We start from the raw sequence: 20918 nt of genomic DNA, 5'->3' as shown, positions 1-20918 counted from the left end.
AGAATGCTATTATTAGTTCCATCTTACAGGCAAGGAAGCTGAGGCACAGAGTTTTAGTCACATGACCAAGGTCCCTCAGCTCATGAGTTCCCCCCCAAAAGCCTCCATATCTCCCCATCAAACCAGGGTTCCCCAGGGCAGGTCCCGCTCTCCCCCCTCAGATGCATATGTGGTCCACTGCCCCCTCCCCAGACCTGGCCAGGTTGCTACTGTACCTGAGCATCCTACCCTTCTGAGCCCTGGGGTGAGTGATGAGCTCGTTAGCTGAGAAGCCTCTGTGCCTGTCAGCAGACTGGACCCTGCAGTACTGCCAGGCTGCTTCGCCTTCAGTGAATCTCTCCCAGCAGAGCTGGGCTTGAAGGTACCTGCAGCCAGACTGTGTTCCATCCTGTTCTCAGCCAGGCCAGCTCAGGGGAGCCTGGCTTGGGTCTGAGGGATGGAGGCCAGCCCAGGGATTCAGCCATAAGACTTGGAAGTCAGGGCTCTGGCTCTTGAACCACTTCCTGGCCAAGAGGAGAGGAGATGCCCCGTCCCCCCACCCATCAGCCAGCATTGTTAATATGCACCGTGGGTATGGCTCCCCCCTCCCCCCATCTGGGCTTGCCCTTGACAGCCTCAGGGCTGAGCTCTGGGGGTGGCTGGTGTGGCTCTGGCCACTGACTACATCAGCAGGAAGGGGCCAGGCTGAAGGCTTGGTGGTATATATACAAGTTAGTATTGCCTGGATTTCCAGAGGGGGAAAGGACCTGCGGGATCTTTGAGTCCACCATCTTCATTGACCAGTGGGGAAAAAGGGTCCAGAGAGGGGGACTGACTTTCTCAGTGTCTCACAGCCAATCAGCACTAAAGACTTCCCCCATTTGCTGCTCTACCTCCAAAGAAACTCAGTGTAAATGTTTCCAAGGACCTTATCATGTTAGGGTCAGGGTGAGAGTGAGGGCCTGCTTGACCCCCAAAAGCTCCTCACTCTCAGTGCACCCCCAATTTGCCCTCCATGTTTCCCATCACAATAAACGGCTGCACCATCCATCTGGTCTCCCAAACCAGCCCATGAGCTCCCAGATGAGCTCCCAGATGGCCAGGATAGGGTCATGTTCATCTCCAAATGCCCAGCCTTTCATAGGCTCGGGCCCGAGTAGATGCTGGGTGGGTGTTTGTTAAGTGAATATAATGTCTACTTCCCGTTCGAACATTCCTGTGATGGAGAACTCACTTATATTAGGATGAACTGAACTGCTTTTTTTTCTTAAAGGTTTGATTGCTAAGAGGAAAAAAAAAAAAAAAAAATCCTGTCTTGGGCTTAGTTGAAGTCCACTCTAGCTGACTTCCCTGCAGGAGTCATGGCTTTATTCTGGAACAGCCCAGATTGGCGAGTGTGTGATGGAGGACGGGCAGCGTCAAGGGCACTTGAGAACTTGTTATAAATGCAAATTCTCAGACACTACCCCAGATCTACTGAATCAGAAACTCCAAAGCTGTGTTTTAACAAACCCTCTGGGTGACTTTGATGCTGAATAAAATCTGAGAACTGCTGCTCCAGACACCAGCTCCCAATGGCTGGTCCAGAGAGAGTCTGTGTCAGAATCACTCGGGAAACATGAACGATGCCCCAGAGATTCGGGTTCAGTAGGTCTGGGGTGGGTCCCAGGTAGGCTTGACCTATAAAATACAAGACACCCAGTTAAATTTGAGTTTCAGATAAACAATGATTTTTTTTTTGTATAACTATGCCCCAACTATGAAATTCATGAAATTCAAATTTAATTTAACTGTGTATCTTAGTATTTTTTTCTTAAGACTTTTATTTATTTATTTATTTGAGAGAGAGAGAAAGAGCACAAGCAGGGCAGAGGGGCAGAGGGAAAAGGAGAAGCAGGCTCCCAGCTGAGCAGGGAGCCCCATGTGGTGTTCGATCCCAGGACCCTGGGATCATGACCTGAGCCAAAGGCAGATGCTTAACCGACTGAGCCACCCAGGCGTCCCAACCCTATCTGATTCCCTACAGATTCAGCCAGGTTTGGCCTAAATCCTCTACAATCCTTCAAGTATTTGAAGATAGGGATTCTGACCACCTGTATACTCTTATCACCTCCCTATTCTAGAAATCATGTCTTTGTTGAGGCAGCCTAAGATAACATGCCACAATATGATATTGACTCGAATCGGGTCTGTGACCATTGAAAACCCCTAAATCCTTCCTAAATATGCTGCTTCTAAATCATGTCTATCCCATTCCAATTTTAGAAAGTTAGCTTGGGATCCAGCTTCAGAGTGAGGGATTTGTCTCTGTCGTGTTCCACCTTCTTCAATTCCTTTCATCTTTCCAGCCTACTGAGTCCTTTTAGAAACTGACTCTATTTATGAGGCTTCCCAGGTGCTGTCCTCGATGAATCTGATCATCAGATTATCAATGTTCCATCCAGTCAGTGGTGAACATACCAGATCAGACATGGGTGAGGACAGAGCCCTGTGGTCCTCCACTAAATACCTCCATCTAATGTGACATTGATCCATGAATCAGCTCCCTTTGAGCACAGGTCAGTCTATCCACCGATTACAACAGTGCAGAATATTCATTCCAATAACCACAATATCTCTCTCTCCTTATGTAGTTTCACAGGGATTCCATAAAAGATAAGGTCAGATGCCTCTCAGAGAGACCTTGTGCCTGCAGTAACTCCCTGGTCGGCTGGCCCAGCACCTGCAGCTTGGAAGGAAATGGGCTCCACATGCAGTGACTATTCTTAGGGGCCTGGCGTTCAGGGGTCAATAACCTATATCTGATTCCTGCCTGGTGGCGGCCTCTAACCCACCAGGTGAAGTTGGTAGAATCCACCATCTGTCCCAGTGAAAATCCAGATGGCCCCTGCCCCTGTGCCCATATACCGTCTCTTTTCCTTCTTAGAGCCATTCCTGAAAGATTGCCCTCAGCGGGCTAGCAATCTTAGCCAGGTGTTCTCCTAGTGCTGGGGATAGAACTGCTCGGGACGGGGTCTGGAGATCTGAGTGTGCTCAGAACTGCTCCCACCAGCTTCCCCTCCCCGCTGCCCTCAAGGAGCTCAGGCCAACTTCTAGGCTGGAGAGCCTCGCCCATGTCAGAGAGAAAGCATGCAGGGCAGCATGGCTCAGAACCTGGCTCCGTGGGCTCCCCTGGAGCTGAAGCACTTTCTCCCCATACCCTCAGCATGCCTCTTCCAAGTGGTGGGTAGGCTCTGGGGAACCAGAATGAGGGGATCCCTCCCCTCAAAGGGCTCACAGTTCAGGAGGGGGGGTCAGATGCAAACAACAAGTTGAACTTCAGTATCTATAGAGGTGAGGACAAAAGCTGGAGCACAAATAGATAATGGCCCACTCTTCCTGAGAAGCCGGGACAGCTTCCCAGAGGAGGTGACACTTGGGCTGGGCCCTGAAGGATGAGCAGAAGCTCCCCAGGTGGAAAAGAGAGGAAATGGAATTCCAGCACAGGGGAACTCTATGGGCAAGGGCCCAAAGGAATGAGAGTACATGTCTGGGGACTGATGACCAAGGCCAAGGGGCTGGATGTTGGCTACAGGATGAGGCGTAGCAAGGGAGGAAGTTGCAAGATAGCATAAGGCAAAATGTGAAGGGGTCTTACACGTTGTTAAGGACTCTGCAGGAGGCAGTACTCGATCCCGCCTCCTGTTGTAATTATCTTCTATTTGTTCCACCCGTGTGCATCAAGCTCCACCTGCTCATTCAGGCACTTTGCTGGCACTAGGAGTTGAAAGCTAAGCAGCCCTCAGTGCGGGGGCGGGGTGGGGGGGAGGGCAGACCTATGAGCCCACGGTGACAACAGCCACTAGAGGCTATTAACCAGGGCATGACACAGTCTGATGTGCTCCTGGACTGATCTCTCAGGTTGCTGATGGTGATGGTGGGGTGGGGGGTGCGGGATGGGGGAGGCAGGATGTAGAGGCAGCGGATCAGAGTGAGGGGCTTGGATTTTGCTGGTGACAGGAGGGGAGCAAGTGGATAAATGGAAGCGATGTTGAGAAGAGGGGATAGGGGACCAAACTTGGTGACAGGTAAGCTGTGGTGGGCCCTGGTGGAACTGGGTGCAGGGCTGGGCTAGGACAGAGGTGGGAAGCTGGCAGGGCTTAGGGATGGAGAGAGAGGTTAGAAGAACAGGTTTGGTCTGTAAAGCCCCAAGAGCCTTCCTCTCCAGAAGAGTCTAGATGATGCTCCCAGGCACAGGTAGGGACCAGAGGCTCAGAGAAGGTCAGTGACATCCTCAGCGTCACACAGCAAGGAGTAGAGGAGCCTGGCCTAGAACCCAGGGGCTTGGGATTTAGGGGGATGAAAAGAGTTTATGTTCTCATCGTCACCATCACTGCCTGTCACTCTGTCCCCTTCCCTGCCTTCCAGTTTTTGTGGCTCCGAACACCCCCACCCCCATCACTCCAAGGCCAGTGAGGGGAGTGACTGTTGTGGGGTTGTGTTGCAGGAAAGGCCCCATCCAGGATGTCCAGACATGCCCAATCCCTTCTTCCCACCTCCCTCCACAATTCCCTCTTTCCCATCCCACTCCCTGGGAAGGAGGCCTCTCTGTTGCTTAGCAACTAGCTGGAGCCTAGGAGAAAGGAAATGGAAATAGCTGGAGGTGCCTCCCCTCTGTCAAGATAGGTCCTTGGTGCACAGGAGGGTGCTTGCACATGGTGCGTGTGCATACTCTACTCTGAGCCTAGTGTGGAGCCAGGGCCTCTTACCTTTGGAGCCATGCTGCCTCCCACGTGACTCTGAGCCTGCAGGAGGATGCGGCTGTCTGCAAAGCTAATGTCGGTGCCATTTGGGTCACATCTTCAGGAGCAGTGTTTCCAGAACAAAGGAGGGGACAGACCTGTGGGCGTCCCTCTGGATCTGGCCCACCCCTGGAAGGTTGGCTTTGGAGACGTTGGCCAGATCAACTGAAAACTGCGTGTGTGGTGGGATTGCAGTCAACTGCATCTTCCCATCTCCCACAGGGCTGCCCTGGGAACCGACTGGGAGTGGGGAGCCCATGTAGCCTGTGACCCCATAGGCCAGCAGGACAGTGTGTGTTCAGAGTGAGGTGGAGAAGTTTAACTGAGGCTGAAGGAAAAACAAAAATAAAACTGACAGATTTTACCTGGGGCACCTGGCTGGCTCAGCTGGAAGAGCACGCAACTCTTAATCTCAGGGCTGTGAGTTTGAGCCCCACATTGGGTGTAGATTACTTAAATAAATTAAATAAATACATAAATACATAAATAAATACTTAAAAAAAAAGACAACAAATTTTCCCAGAGACCCATGTGGTTCCCTGGGGAAGTTACTAGCAGGTGTGCAAGCAGGGGCCCAGGAACTGGTATAAGGGAGAGTGCGTTGCCTAGGTGGTTACTAGGTCCCTGGAGATGACTATTCCAAGCCCACGGCCCTTGGAGGCATTCTAGTCCAGCATCCACCCACTTTGCAGATGGGAAAGCCTGATGTGACCCTGAGGTGTGACCCAAAGGTGCTAACCTGACATCAGCCCCCGCCCCCGCCCCCGCCCCCAAGCATGAGAGGACGCGGATTAGAGCCATGAGTGGGCCTTTAAATCTCCAGGATTAACCCGCGCACAGGAGCTTAGCAGGTGGCCGAGAAGTGACCACCGGCCTGGTGTCTGTGTCTGTCTCGCAGGGCCGAGGCCAGCGGCTCCGGGGCCAGCCGCCATGTCCTCCACCGTGAACAACGGGGCGGCCAGCATGCCGTCCCCCCCGGATGCGGCGAACGGCTTCCCGCAGCCGGGCGCCTCCTCGGGGACCTGGCCGCGGGCGGAGGAGGAGCTGCGCGCCGCGGAGCCGGGCCTGGTGAAGCGCGCGCACCGCGAGATCCTGGACCACGAGCGCAAGCGGCGCGTGGAGCTCAAGTGCATGGAACTGCAGGAGATGATGGAGGAGCAAGGGTGAGCGGGCCGGGGGGCGGGGCGGGGCCGGCGAGGCTTGAAACCCCGCGGGCAGGCCAGGGGCCAGACTGATCCAGTCGGGGTGGCGCCCTTGCAAGGCCAGACGAACTTCATTCATTTATTCGTTTATTCAACCAATAAGCTGTCTTGAACGCCCGGTTTCCGTCGAGCTCTGAATTAGGCTCAGATTCACGGACGCCAAGGAGACACAGTCCATGTCTTCCAGAAACATCCAGTCCAGCGGGGCCGGGGGTGGGGTGTGGAAGAAGCATCGAAACATCCATGGCAAGTCAAGGTCTCAGTTTGCCCTTCTCTAAAACGGCTCTATTGAGCTTCCTGGACTCTGCCAAGCAGGTGCCGCAGCCATGCCCGAGGGCACAATGGGCCCTTACTACGGGGGCGTGGAGACTGCCTGTGGTTTCAGCAGAGGAGTTCCTGCCGGCGGCCACACCTGGAAGCTTCAGTTTTACCTGTCCTGTTCAGAACCAGTCACAGGGACACGCAAGGGCGCCATGTACTGCGCTGTGCAATGTTGGGTCCCAGAGCCAGATTTGAGTCCCTTCCTCAAAGACCACCCCTCACCCCCCTACTCCCTCCCCATCTCAGAAGAGAAACAAGCATGTTTATAACCAACTCCACCATAAAACAAATTAGAATCATGGTTATGGGCCAGGACAGGAGAGGGCCAAGTGCTTCAGGAGCTCAGAGGAGAGATTCTGAGAAAAGATGTTTGAATGGGCCTTGAAGGATGAGTAGGAGTTCGTCAGGGCTTGTGCATTGATCAGTCAGTAAGGATCTTTTTAGGGACTTCCCTCAAAAGTCCAGTGGAGACAGGACAGGCCTAGCACATGGAGGTGGAGGCAAAGAAACAGAACAAAGCCATTCCCATGGTGCAGCTCCAAGAAAGCTGGTGGTCCCAATGTTCCATTTTGCATCTGCCCTGAGTATTTTGAAACTAGTGGGCTGGCTGCTGAGTGGGAAACAGGGCTCACCCATCAGACTTGTACTGTCAGTGAGCTGAGAAATCACAAATGCCCAGAGTGCATTGGGTCCCAAAACCATATGGGGGCAGATAGCCTGTGTCCAAAAGTGCTTCCAAACCACACCTTTGTCCACCCAGGCCTCCTGGGCTCCCCAAGAGGCAGCCAAGACATGGCTCATCATCACCGTAGAGCCCAGGAAGACACTGAGGCTCAGAGATAGTCATTGGCTGCAGGCAGAGCCAAGGCTGGGCCTGGATCCAGGGTCCTCAGGGGACAGCCAGGCAGGGTCCCTGGGGCACAGAGACTTGGTCCAGGTGGGGGTGGGGAGGGTCCCTGCAGGGAGCGATAAAAGGATGGAAGGCAGCTGAAAGGAGGCTTCCAGCTGGCAATGAAACCAGGTTTGATGAGCCGTGGATGTGGACAGAGGAAATGAGATCCCTTAGGGACAGGGTCGAGTAAGGGGTGGGAAGAGGAGAGCCCGAGGACCTTATCAACCTACAAATCCTGCTAAGTTGGGAGACTCAGGCCTTGAAGGGATTGTGGGCAGGTGGGCAAGGTTAGGGAACAGGAGGGGTGCCTGGGCCAGAAGAGGGCCAGCCTTCTGTTCTGTACTCTTGGAAACTGCCTCCTTCCCCGCGCCCCCCCCCCCCCGGAGCCCCACCTCCTTCCTGAGCCCCCTCTCTCCCCCTTGCAGAGCCCCATTCTATCAGGGAACTCCTAAGGCCCCTTCTCATGGCACCTCTCCCCTCCAAGCCTCCTCACCCTGGCTGAATCTCCTCCTCCAGGAGCCCCCAGCCCCTCACTGCACACCAGAGGGTCATTATCAGATGAGGGCAGCCTTAGGCAGAAGGGGTTGGTGTTTGGCCATGTCCTTGATGTCAGTCCCCTGGCATCAAGGACCCATGCCTCTCTGGGAGGCACCCACCAGGTCTCCAGTGAGTGCCCTTTCCCCCACCCAAGCCCTCACTCCAGGTGGTCCTTAGACTGGAGTCTCCTGGAAAGCTAGCTCTCAAGTCACCAGCCCCCCACTGCCACCCCTTAGCAGCAGTCTGGTCAGTGGAGGGCACAGCCCAGACGTGAGCAAGCCACGGCTACTTGGCCTGTGCGATAGGGAGTCGTTCTGAGAGTCCCATGGGCTAAAGATGTTCGGGGCTTCCCCACCTCCAGCCAGTCCCCATAAGGTGCTCCACGAACACTGGGCACCCTTGCTCTGTTATAGAATCTAGTCATTAATATCTGTTTCTACAAACACTGGTTCATTCGAGCTTATTTACCAGGTTCTCAGGCATTTGACAAATATTCCCACTAGTCACAGGAACACACATTCTTTGGCCCCATTAAAAAGCAATCCCTTCCCTAATATTGATGGATGGCTGGCTAATTCACTGGTGATTGATGCTGCTTTGGAGTCACCTTCCCCGGCAGCCTCCGAGGGCAGCCTGCAATCACTGGAGGGCCAGGACCAGAGCCCCCCCGTGTGGTATGCTGCTCCCACCCCAGCCCCGACTCCCTCCCACACACACCCACCTATGCCCCTTCCTGTGAGGACTCCCGAGGTGCACAGAGCCTGGAGCTTGGAGGCCTCCCTTCTCCCTGTTCTGTTTCCTCATCCATCAGATGGGAAGAGGAAGGCTGCCCACCGCCGCAGAGCTGCAGGGAAGAACAAATTAGTGACCAAGGAAGCGATTATTTAGGAACCTCCAGGTCTGGGCAGAAACGGGCAGAATGACACAATTTCTAATCTGGGGACCTCTTTGAAAATGCAGTGTCTCCTTACTGCACCCCAACCTCAGAGGGCCATCCAGGGAGCAACAACGAATTTGGCCTGTCCTTCCCTTGTGACCCCTTCCTGGTGGGGACACTGAGACAGGTGTCAATGCCCTCCCTGTCCCCAGTTCCCTGGCCAAGCCTTTGACTTTTAAGCCTGAGATTTTGGCACAGCAGCTGGACCCCCTGCATGGTCTTAAGCTGGCAAGTGCTGCCACCCCCACAAGGAGTGGATGGTTTGGTACCAGCCTCCCTATCTCGGCCCTTGCCTCCAGGCCCTTGCCTCCAGGGAGAAGAGTCCCAGGTGATTCCCAACCTGGGACGATGCTGACCTGGCAGGGGTGTGGTGTGGAAAAAGGCAGGGAGCCTAGGACTACTAGATCCTCTGTCCCTCCTGCTCTGTGACAAATAGTCCTTTTTTTTTTTTTTTTTTAAGATTTTGTTTGTTTATTTGAGAGAGAGAGCACGAACCGTGCGGAGGAGCCAAGAGAGAGGGAGAAGCAGGCTCCCCGCTGAGCAGGGAGCCCGACTCGGGGCTCGATCCCAAGGACGCAGGATCATGACCCGAGCCTAAGGCAGAGGCCCAACCAAGTGAGCTACCCAGGGCCCCCAAATAGTCCTTACTATTTATTGAGCAGCTACTATGTGCCACCCACTGCACAAAGTGCTTTGTAAGCATCATTTCCCTCAATCCTTGCGACAGCCTTGAAAGACAAGTTACTACCCCATTTCACAGATGTAGAGGCTGAGGCTGAGAAGTGTATGGACTTGTCCAAGGTCACAGAGCTAGGAAGTGGGGCGTGCCAGGACTCAAAGATAGGACTGCCTGGTTCTCGGCCTCTTGCCTTACTCATGGTCCAACGTGGCCTTGGCTGAGGGTTGACCTCAAGAGGCATGAGGGAGCAGGAGACTTGGAGGTAGTGGTTGTACCCAAGACCTCTTTGCCCATCCTCGGGTCCCCAGCTTCTCCCAGCAAGATGTCCCGGGGCATAGAGGGGTCCTCCCCAAGTCTCCACGTCCATTCAGTCCAGCCCTCCCGGCCTCCCAATGACACATGCTGGAGTCCTGGAGCCTGCCGGCTCTAGGTTGAGCCCTAAGTCCCTTCCCTGCACACGTCCTGCTCCAGGTCTCAATGAAACCCTGACTTCTGCTCCTACCACCCAGCCTCATATGCTCCACAGACCCCAGGAGTCCGGGGAATGTGGACACTGGCCTGAAGCCCATCCCGTTCAACTGAGGATCTGGCCCAGCCTCGCTTTTGGACCATCTCCTCCCCAACCCCTCCAGGCCCAGGGCCCCATGCCTAATGGCCCAGCCAGCCTATCTCTCCCTCCCAGAGCCCTGTGAGCCGGGGGCTGGGCAGTGTGGAAGGGCCTCTGCTGTTTGTCTCTATGCTGCTGCCAATGACAAGCCTGTCCCCTGAGGAGAAGGTGAGGTGGGAGGAGTTCCTCTGTGCCTCCACCACTCAGAAAGTGCGACCACTCCTTCTTCCTGGGCACCAGGACAGCCCAGCCGACCAAGGGCTCTGCACTGCCCAACAAGAAAGGCCAAGGCACCTCCAGCCAAATGCCCAAGTCTGAGGCTAACAGGGACTGGGGTGGACATTGATGAGCCAAGACCCAGGCTTGGAAGAGAGGGGCCCCTGCTCTTGCAGGCATGACTTAATCCTCCCTACGGTGGGCCACAACACAGGTGCCTGGACCTGCAGAAGGACAGAGCACAGCTGGGGGTCAGGGGATGCGTGCTAAGAAGCAGCTAGTGCTCCTCATGTAGCCCCTGACATCCTCAGTTGGTCTCCAGGCCCCAGTCATCCTGCGTCCTTGATGGATTGTTGTCCGCTTCTTCGCCTGTATCCTCATGGCCACTCTCTCGCTCCGACTTCACCATCTCCTGCACAAACCCCTACAGTAGCCCAGGGCCAGCCTCCCTGCCTCCAGATCCCTCCCCTCCAGCCGTGCAGCTACCAGAGACAGATGTCCAAAATGAAAATCCAGCCTGCAAACAGTTCAATGCCTCTCCATCACCAGCCACCCGTTTGTCAAAAAAATGTGGATGCCACATGTCAGACAAGGTGCCAGATGCTGGGGACACAGTGGCAATCCAGACAGACAAGGCCCTGCCCTCAGGGAACTCCCAGGCCAGTGCAGGACACAGAGGAGTCAGTCAACAGGTAGACTAGCACAAGAGCCACCCGGAGGTACAGGTTGCTATGGAAACACAAATGTGGGCACCTAACGGGGGGGGGGGGGGTATCCGTCCTGGTGTAAACATCCCATGAACCACGTCTTTGTGCTTAGCCATGATTATTTCCACAGGGTAAACCTGCAAGTTAATTTTATGAGTCAAAAGATGTGCCCATTTTTTAAGGGTTTTGCAAGGACTTGCCAAATTGCTCTCCAAAAAGGCTGGGCCAATCCCAAACGCCTGTTGGAGAAGTTGGGGGTGGGGGAGAAGGGAGGAGAAGAGGAGGGAGGACAGCCATGGGGTCCCTGAGGGGCAACGACGTGCCATTTTCATGGACATGCTCCGTGCGGAGGCCTGGGTCTGCTGTGTGGACAGAGCGGCTGGTGAGCAGAGGACAGACACAAGACAGAACCCGGTTCCTGTTTTGCCACCACCATGTTTTCCATCTGGGACAATGACCTGCAGCCCAGGAAGGGGAGAGGGAGGGGTTTAGGACCCTGAGACTCATTCAGTAACAGACAGGTGCTGTGTGCCAGGCACAGGGCAAGGGGCTGGGTGAGCAAAGATTCCCCCCCACCCCTGCCCTAGGGCAGCGTGGACACAGGCTGGAGGGGGACATGCCAGAGGAGCTGAGAGGCCCTGCAGCGGCTGTCACAGGGGCGCAGTGAGAGAGGATCATGGTGGACCCCAGGGCGTGGGAGCAAGGATGATCATTCTGGACTTTGGTCCCTAGCCTGAGCCTGGGCTTAGGGAGGGAGGGAGAAGGGAATAGAGAAGTCAGGGGATTCATTCAAGACCAGACCTCACCCACCTCCCCTGCCAGACTGGGAAACATTGGATCTAGCACTGGGATCTGGGACAAGCCACTTGGCAGCCTTGCTCATGCAGAGGTTGGGATGCTCTGAGGACTTCCCAAGGCTGTTGTGAGGATCAGATGTCTTTGAAGCCAGGAAAGCAGAAAAGGCCTGGATCTTCATTTCTCCCTTAATATGTCTCCAGAGAGTGACTGTAGTCTGGATGTGGGCGGGCAGTCTGCCCTGGAGTAGAGGAGGACCGGGAGGAAGGGCACACAGCCTCCGCTGGACAGTCTCCCCACCTCTAAGAACAACAATTCCTTTAGTTCATTTGGTTGTTTGGCTAGTTGTTGCTTGTTTGTTTAGTTGGTGGTTTGCCTGGCTCGGTGCCAAATGGGTAGGTCTTGAGCTTCCCCAGCGCTGAAAGCCTTGCTTGGTGGTGGGACCTCGGACGGGTCGTTGCAAGCTGGAAGGTGCACCTGTGATGGGGGGAGGGGTGGTGTGGGGGGAGCAGGCAGGGAGGGAAGGAAAGCCAAGACAGCAGCCCTCACCTTCCCCGTGCCCCTACAGGTACTCAGAGGAGGAGACCCGGCAGAAGGTCAGGACTTTCCGGCAGATGCTGATGGAGAAGGAGGGAATGCTCACTAGGGAGGACCGGCCTGGGGGCCACATGTGAGTGCTCCCCTGCCTGGGGGTGGGGCAGGGGAGGATGTGAGCTCAGGCAGCAGCTGGGTGCCAGAAGGGCCTTTCTAGAGGGGGCTGGGGGGGGGGCAAGGTGGAGGAGAGGGCATGCATCCCATCCACTGGAAGCTCTGGCTGGCCCTGGGCACAAATCAGGGGCCACTGGGCCCCCCAGCATCCCCCAGGGCTCCCCTGCTATGGCTCAGCAGTGGGGAGGCAGCCCAGAGCCCAACTTGGGGAATCCTAGGCTGCAAATCGGTGAAACTTAGAAATGTTCTGACCCCAGGCATGGCTACTGGCTGACAGTGTGGCCCCGGGCCAGTCCGTCCTCCCCAACTATTACCACCTGTAAAATGGGCGGGCCCCAGAGTAAACATGGGTTCTGGAAAGTAGGAACCAACACACCAAATGCCATTGCTCGCGTGGTCAAAGTCTTGTCGGGTAACAAGAACAAGGGCTCTGCGGGGGTCACCTCTTGCTCCTGTCATGGGCCAGAAGGAGTACCAGCGTGCCGTGGGCCCCTGGGCATCAAACAGGGAAGTGATGGGGCAGCAGATTTGTCTCACGTTAGAGACCTGGGAATCACTCAAAGCCGGAGGAGAATGCAGCAGGCTGCTGTGAGGATGGTGGAGGCAACCTGTCCCTGCCAGTGTCCAGGCCCAGGGGTGGGGGTAGGGGGAGGGCTGACCAAGCCCCATGCCCTGCAGGAAGTGCGCACGGAAGGAGCATCATGGAATCCACTCAATGGACCTTCCCCTTGCTCAGCCTCGGAGCCCCCACCTAGTCCTGGCTCTAAGTGGGACCGAGGCCGGGTGAGCAGCCAGGGTAAATGTGCCTGGCATTTCCTCCACGGTGGGACTAACTTGGGCAGCAGGCATCTTGCTGAGGCCCTAAACCCCTGTCACCTTATCTCACACAAATCAAAAGGACAGCAACACCTTCTGAGAGATTTTCCCGTTGCTGTTGTTGTAAGGACAAATGGCCCTTCGGGAGTAGACGGACCTGGATGGGCAGCGGGGAAGCCCTTTCTTCTTCCTTCTCGACCTCTGAGGGCTCCAGGGGTGGGGGAGTCCTGCCTGACCTCACCTAAACCTCACCTCTCCGGTTCGGGGTTGGGTAGGAGCAAACATGGTCAGAGCAGCCCCAGGCTCGTGTGGGGCTCATGGGTGATCTGGGGGAGCCAGGCTCAGGGGTGATGAGGTGATGCTACCACCACCTCCCTCTCTCCAGCCACCCAGAACTCACAGCACCCCCAGCCACTCCTGCGCCCTCACTTCGGTGGTGCCCATCCAGTCCTACTCACCCAAGAGCAGGGCCAACGCCTCTCTCCCCTTCCCAGAGCTCCTGACAACCAGATCCTCCCCCAAACCAAGAGGTCCTGGCTTTCTGACCTGTGCCCCCTCAAATCACCCCAGGGCTTTTCTGGAAAGTCACCCTCTTCCACACAGTGTGAGGGCAAACGTCCTGTGTGGACTCTCCGGCCATCTTCCCTGGCCCTTCCAGCAAGAAGCCTGCCTTTCTTCCCTCTCCCGGGCTCCTTCCTTTTAATGGAATTCCCATCCTTCCTCAACTCCACTTCCTCCTCTGGCCACCACCCTACGTTTTTCTCTCCTTTCTCAACCGAATTTCCGCGGAGTGTGTGGCACACTTGACCTCTACTTCCCTAGGCCACGGGAGCCATGGTGGGTTTCTGCCCTAACTCCCGTGACCTGCTCACCCTGTGGCCTCCAGAGTCCTACTCCTCATGACCCTGTGCCTCTCTGCAGGCCTGGCCTCTCTCTCTGGCAGGTGCTTCCCCATCTGGAAGCCTCCTCTTCCCCTGGCTTCCAGGGTGCGGTTCTGTGTCGCCCCTGCCCCTCCGGTGGCTCTCTCTGTCTCTCCTGCTCCTGCCCTCCTCCCAAATGTTGGACCCTTCCCTCCACTCCCTGGGGGGAATCTCATCTGTGAGCCAGCTGGGACCGCCTCCTCTGAGCGAGTGACTCTCCAGTCTTCTTCAGTCGTCTTGATCTTATCTTCCCTCGGATGAAGGAATGATGCATTTAAGAATCGGGGACACGCTGGGAAATCTGCCACTGTGTCCATCATCAGAAGACATGTCCTTGAGGGTCTGTGCTGCACGCCTCCCCCTGTGCCGGTGCTAGGAGTGGGGAGGAGAAGCGGGGAAGGTGGGGTCCCCGCCCTCTGCAACCTGAAGCCAGGAATTACCAGCAACTCCTGGCCAGAAGAGACAACAGGGTAGCCCCTTGAACCCCTTAGCCCTCGGGCCTGTGTGTGTTCAGTGGAGGGTGGGTGTGGTCAGTCAGGAAGGGTCCCTTGGAAGGGGCAGTGTCTGGAAGACTCGGGGGTCAGGGAGGACTCCTGCTCTAGAGGCAGAGGAGAATATAGCCTCGACCGGGGGTCCTGGGATCCCACTCTCATGTTGGAAGACATTGAAGACACGATCTTTATTGGTTTTGTTTACTGCTATCTCCCTGGTGCCTAGAACAGTGCAGCTTGCCCGATTTTCCCCGAAGTCTGTCTCCTCCTCTGTATGGGAAAAGGGACAGGGTCAGAGGCTTCTCCTAGCTCAGGCAGCCCAAATGGTGTGAAAATAGCACTCCGGTGACTACAGCAAGCCAAGGAGGCTGATGGCCGCCTGGAATCTTCACAGGCTGGGAGGAGCTGCTGTTTGTGGTGCTGAACCCAAGGCCCAAGGCAGAGAGGTGACAGGGAGCTGGTGACAGATTGGCCCGCCTTCCTGCGGACTGGGCATCTGAGCCTGTCTTCACTTCCTAGCCCAGAGTCTGGGGTAGTGGAAGGACAGTGTGGGCTCTGGCGTCAGACACGTCACCTGCCCCAAACTCTAAGCTCAGTGTGAACCGCCTGGGCCCTGGATCCCAGCTCCGCCACACCCCAGCTGTGTGACGTGGGCAGGTCCTTGACTTCTCTGGGCCTTCGCTTCTTTATTTGTACAGTGGGCCACCCAGCAGTCCCTGTGCTTATGCATCTGGCTTCCTGCCCCTGAGACCCCAGCCCCTCATACACTGGCATTTTGAGACATGGAGAAATCCGATGCCCTCTTAGAGTGAGGTGGCAAAGCCAGAGCCAGTAGAAGGGTCACCACACAGGGAGGAAGTGAGGAGGGACGTCTGATTTTAACCCGCTATGGACTGTAAGAGCCCATGGCACCTCCGACTCAAGAAAAGTCTCGAGGGGGCAGGGTCATTCCCAGAGCTTTTTGTCCCCAGAGATCATCTTTTTTCCTTAAGTTAATTGACTGGTCTGAGTGACAGCCTCTTGAGACAGACCCCCTTCGGTCTACTCTCCACACTGGATACAGGACATCTATTCCATAGATGATGGGAGCCAGTGGAAGGTTTCCGGGAGGCGTGATGTGGTCAGACAGGTGTTTGGGGACTTCCCTCTTGGGAAGAGGAATCAGAAGGGTGACACGGCAGGGAGATTAGTGGGGCGGCTGGCACTCTAATTGGGAAGCGAGGCGAGAGAGAGAACGTCCCAGAGACATTGAGAGAGGACACGCCTTTGTCCTTGGAAACTGATCGATGTGAGGAGACTGTTTCTCCTTGGAAACCCTCTGTGGCTCCCCAGCTCCCATGCAGCCAAGCTGCACTCGCTGGCCTGGCGCTGGGAGGCTCTCCCCACCCTCAGCCCAGCCTGGTGCCCCACTCCCAGCCTCACACAGCAGCCAGCCCGACCTGCTGGCAGACCCCAGCTCCATCCTGCACGCTCTCCCTTCATGCCTTTGCTCATGCTAGGCCCTTCTGCACCTGGTTCAAGTTCGCCCCATCGTTCAGGGCTGCCTCTAAAAACCACTTTCCCAATATTCTCGGGATAAAAGTGAAACCTTCTCCTCCTTGGAATCCACACAATGCTTTCTTACTTCTTGTGGTTGCTATCAGTTCTTTTTTATTTTTTCGTCCCTCACTCTGATAGACAACCTTTAAGAAATAATTGCTTTCATAGTTATGTAACATCACAAAATGCTTGGGAGAGAGAGGGTTTATGGAAAACAATATTCATAAGCTACTCCCTCACACAGTGAGCAAATTCTAGTGTTGTTTTTTTCTGTGCATCTAATTTTATGCATCGAGCCACCTCTCTGGGCCTCATTATTTTATCTATAAGATGAGAATATTAGTGATGGTACCCATGTCACTGACTTGTTCTGTGCATTAAATGACTAAATGAGATAAACACACATCAAGTGCTTAAAAAAAAGGATTCCTGCTTAGAATAGTACCTGACACCTGCGTTAGTAATTATCACAATACGCCCCAGGGCACTGTGAGGAGCCGGAGGAGAGGCCCCAGGCCTGACTCATCCCTGTTCCTGTCACCGTGGGGGCCCCCTCCCCCGCTTCCCCCCTGCCCAGGCCCCAGGCAGGCCTGGCGCTGGCTGCGTGAATGAGCAGAGAGGGCAGACCCTTTGCCTGGAATCCTCCCCCCCTCTGTCTGGCCTCATTCATCTGTCAGTTGGCCATTATGCTCCCGGCTAGTGGCAAACAGAGCCAGTTCATTAGAGAAACTGGCATGAGAAGAGCGTGTGAGCGGCAGTCTTTACCCAGGTCAGAGCCTTGCCCAGGGCAGCCAGTCCCAACAGGTGTCCTGTGCGGTGCGGAACCTCCATCCATGCTCCGTCCCTCTGCAGTAGACCTCGAGTGCGTGGCTGGCTCTGGCCAGCTCTGTGGGGCTTGGACTGTTCCGTCACAGGGGAGTAACGCCTCCCCTGCCTAGTCCGCAGACATGGGGAGGTGTCGACTAGCTGACAAACACGAATTTAAGAGCAGGAAGTGCTGAACAAATCTGGAACTTGGTGCGTATACCTACAAATGTGTCTACAAAGCAGAGAGGCCATGGCTGAGCTAACATCTGCAGCGGAGGCCAGCCGGGCAAGTAAAGGCCTGTCTGTTTGACCATGAATTCTCAAAGCCAACTGCCTAAGTGAACTTACATTCTCTACTCAAAGGGGATGTTCCTTTCCTTCTCTGGGCCTCAGTTTATTCTTCTGTAAAATGGGGGGTGCGATTTCTCTCAATCAGGTAGTGGCTCGGATTGGGATTTGTGAACCATGAGGAGCTCATGGAAACGTTAGAGAACATTACTGTTAGTGATGATATCATCTAGGAAAGGCAGGCTAGGAGAACCCAGGTTTCTAGGCTGGGGGATCCTACAAAACAGGTATCCTGATACCAGCTGTACAAACTCAGCAAGAGAGGCCGCAGCCTAGGCCCATTTATAGCCCTGGAACATGCAAGGCAAGTCTTACCAGAAAGTTCTGAGAACTTGTGCCTCTCCCTGAGCCTACTACTCATGCTCTATGCTTGTCTTAGCAGACTCCTAGCAGACAAGATCCCAAGTAAACCTCTCAGAAGGGACCAGAGAGTGAGAAAGGCCACATGAGAGGGCCCCAGGGAGGGAGGTTGCAGAAGCTCTATCCCTGGGCCAGAGGAAGAAAGATGTCTCTAGGGGTGTGGCCAGCAGACCAGGAGGGCACAGCACGGGAAGGAGTTCAGATGTTACAGGCAAAAAAGGATTCCTGCAGAGAGCAGTGCCCAAACTGAGCTATTCTATTTTGTAAATAACCTTCATCACATTTGTGTCGAGATAAACGGAGGCTCCCTCCAGCCATCAGCTCACCCACACAATGTTTGAGGGGCCCTTAAATTTTGCTAAAGACTGTGTTTTATGTGTCCGGCATTTGTGTGGCTGAGGGCTGTGTGGGGGTGACAGGGCTGCGGATGGCGGGGGGCTGGACAGGCCAAGGAGCTGGAGGTTTCAGAAACAGGAAGGAGGAGGCCGCTGGCTTCAGGAAGAGGAATGTGGGGAAGAGAGGTTTGAATGGAGGGATGTGGGGATGTTTGGCTCTGTGGGGATAGGAAGGATGACATGAACCCCTCCTCCACCATCCCAGAAAAATCTCCCATACTACCTGTGTGACCTCAGGGTTGCCCAGACCAGGTGTGTGTTTAGGAATCAAATGGCATTCTTGATATCAGCCCCAAGGGGTATTGCTTCCCTGTCAGATTTGGGTTACATTCTTTTTCGGGGGAGGTTTTGTTGTTGTTGTTGTTTGTTTGTTTGTTTAGCGAGACAGAGAGCCAGGGAAGGGACAGATGGAGAGGGAGAGAGAGAGAATCTCGAGCAGGCTCCACACGCAGCACAGAGCCTGACACGGGGCTCCATCCCACCACCCTGAGATCATGACCTGAGCCGAAATCAAGAGTCAGACGCTTAACCGACTGAGCCACCCAGGCGCCCCCCCATTCTTTTTTTTTAGTACATCAGTCCTTCAAAGAGCAGATTCGTGGGTGCTCTACTGGAGACGTGCCCCTGAAAATTCTTGCCCTTTCTTTCACGTGTCACAACCCTGGAAGAGAAGGTGTGGGTGCCTTAGTGTCTAACAGGGGTCCCTCTGTCTAACAGTGGCGACCATGTGCGGGACAACCGTCGTGGGCCAGGCCTGTTGCTCCTGTCAGGAGCTTCACAAACAGAATCTTACTTAATCCTCTCCTCAGCTGGCATATTCTTTTCCTGCTTGTGGAGATATAAGGAGCTGGAGACTCCGTGAGCATGGTCATGCCTGGCTTGAGACCTGTCTGTGTGAATCCAAAGCTCATGTCATATCCTTAATGCTCTGGGCAGGGAAAGAGTGAGCCTGGTGAAGGGCACCCAGGAGTGAGGCTAGTGGTGCCGAACCAGGGATGAGGCTCCATCTGGGAGGGGCACTGTCGGAACCTGCATGAACTGAAGAATGGAAGGTGGGGAGGCCCCCGCCTTGAAGCCATTGCCCTGGAGCTTGGTCTTTGGAGGCTCACTTCTGGGCCTGTTCAATTAAAAAAGGAGCTGCACAGTACGGGTTACCTCAGTGAATTCTCCCAGGAGCCCCATAACGTAGTCATCCCACTCATCTTGGAGAAGAGGCTCAGGCAGGGGGCACGACAGGTACCAAGTCACACGGGGACTCAGGGCCAGCGTGAGATGAGGGCTCCTCTGTCACTTGGAAGCTCATGCTCTTGCCCGAAGCCCAGCTGCCTTTAGGAGGCAAGCCTCCCTCCACCAAGTGCCCGCAGGGAGCAAACATCTGTGGCAGAAGATGGCTGGGGGCTCCCGAGCTGGCCGCGGCGCCCCGGCGGAGTGCAGCGGAGGGCTCGGCAAGATGGATGGGGAGCCTCCGCGGCGGCGCAGGGCTGGGGCCCACGGCGCTGCCACCGGGCAGTGATTGATGACAGCCCGGCAGCGGGAGAAGAGCATGAATATTTCAGAGCGGCAGCCGGGGCTGGGGGACGGGGTGTTGAGGGTGGAGGGAGGGAGAAGCCCGGCGGGGGGAGGGGGGGAGGGGACTAGGCCAGCGAGCCCGAGTTAGGAAAAGACTGACACCAGAGATGGGGAGCTAGGAGATGGGAAGGGGCTCTCTGGGAGCTCACGAGGGAAGGGGGACTGCGGAGGGGGAGTGGGCTGAGCGAGGGGCAGGGGGCTAGGGGTGGGACGGACAGTGGGGCTCAAGGACAGGGGTCGGTGAAAGGGGCTCTACGAGGGAAAGCAGGGCGGGAGAGAGGAGAGGAACACCGTGAATGGAACCGAGGGCCTCGGTGAGGGGAGGGCCTCACCAAGGAGGAGGCGGCTCACTGAGAGGTGAGACCGTAGAAGGGGTGAGGACCAAGGGAGGCGGGAGGGCACCGCTGAGGCGGGGGTGGGGGGGCTGCCCTGGAGGCAGCCCTTCAGGTCACCCAGATCCCCGCCTGACCCTCTAGAGGTCGGGGCCGCACGCCGCCGACCTTGCGGGGAACCAGGCCTCGGGGCGCTGCGCGGAGAAAGGGGCAGGCGGAAGGCGCGGCCCCAAGGCGCGGGTGGTGAGCGTCCCTGTCGCCGGCAGCGTGGCGGAGACCCCGCGGCTGCTCGAGGGCGCGGAGCCGGGCCTGGAGTACGCGCCCTTGGACGAGGACGACGGCCCGGTGGACTGCGACTGCCCGGCCGCCTGCTACCGCGGGCACCGGGGGTACAGGTCAGCGCCTACCGCGGCAGGGGGCGGAGGGGGGCCACGGCCGCCCCTCCTCCTTCACCCCTCCTCCCCTTCTCCCCCAGGACCAAGCACTGGTCCAGCAGCTCGGCGTCGCCCCCTCCCAAGAAGAAGAAGAAAAAGAAAGGCGGCCACCGGAGAAGCCGGTGAGAGCGCCTCACCGCCAGGCCGGAGGGGGCGGGAGGGGCGGGAGGGGCGGGAGGGGCGGCGGTCCCTGGGTGCCCACCCCTCTGCGGGCAAGAGACCAGAGGCTGCATTTGGGAGCCCCGCCCCTCGCTGAGCCCCCCCCCCCCCACTGGCCCCTCACTGGCCGGGCCCCTCCACTCACTGAGTCCCTTCATTGGCACTCACCCAACCCCAGAACTGGATATACTGACCCCTGGGTGACAATCCATCTGCTGGAGGTCCCCCTTCCTCCCTCCCCAGCAGCCCTCCAGTCACTCACCACACCAAGTGTGAGTGGCCTGGGGAGGAAGGATTTAGCCGGGTCACCTCTGCGGTTCCCCATCTGTGTGTCCCCCTCTCCTGTCCTTAATGAGAACCTGGCAAACGTCTGGAGCCCCAACTGTC

The 20918-nt window shown here is 56.2% G+C and overlaps 1 protein-coding gene across 1 annotated transcript in view; it reads left to right on the top strand.

The window, feature by feature from the left end:
* Window positions 1-20918, top strand: part of SRRM3 (serine/arginine repetitive matrix 3) — a 52941-nt gene that overhangs the window by 14304 nt on the left and 17719 nt on the right. The window contains exons 2-5 of the mRNA XM_032430802.1: window positions 5659-5923; window positions 12222-12323; window positions 20205-20333; window positions 20414-20494. Coding sequence (XP_032286693.1) covers window positions 5691-5923; window positions 12222-12323; window positions 20205-20333; window positions 20414-20494 — 545 coding nt within the window. The 5' untranslated portion in view covers window positions 5659-5690. The remainder of the gene's footprint in view (window positions 1-5658; window positions 5924-12221; window positions 12324-20204; window positions 20334-20413; window positions 20495-20918) is intronic.

The sequence above is a fragment of the Phoca vitulina genome, unplaced genomic scaffold (assembly GCF_004348235.1).
Source record: "Phoca vitulina isolate PV1807 unplaced genomic scaffold, GSC_HSeal_1.0 scaffold45, whole genome shotgun sequence".
Lineage (NCBI taxonomy): Eukaryota > Metazoa > Chordata > Mammalia > Carnivora > Phocidae > Phoca > Phoca vitulina.
Note: the sequence above shows the minus strand (reverse complement) of the source record. Positions and strands in the feature narration are given on the sequence as shown.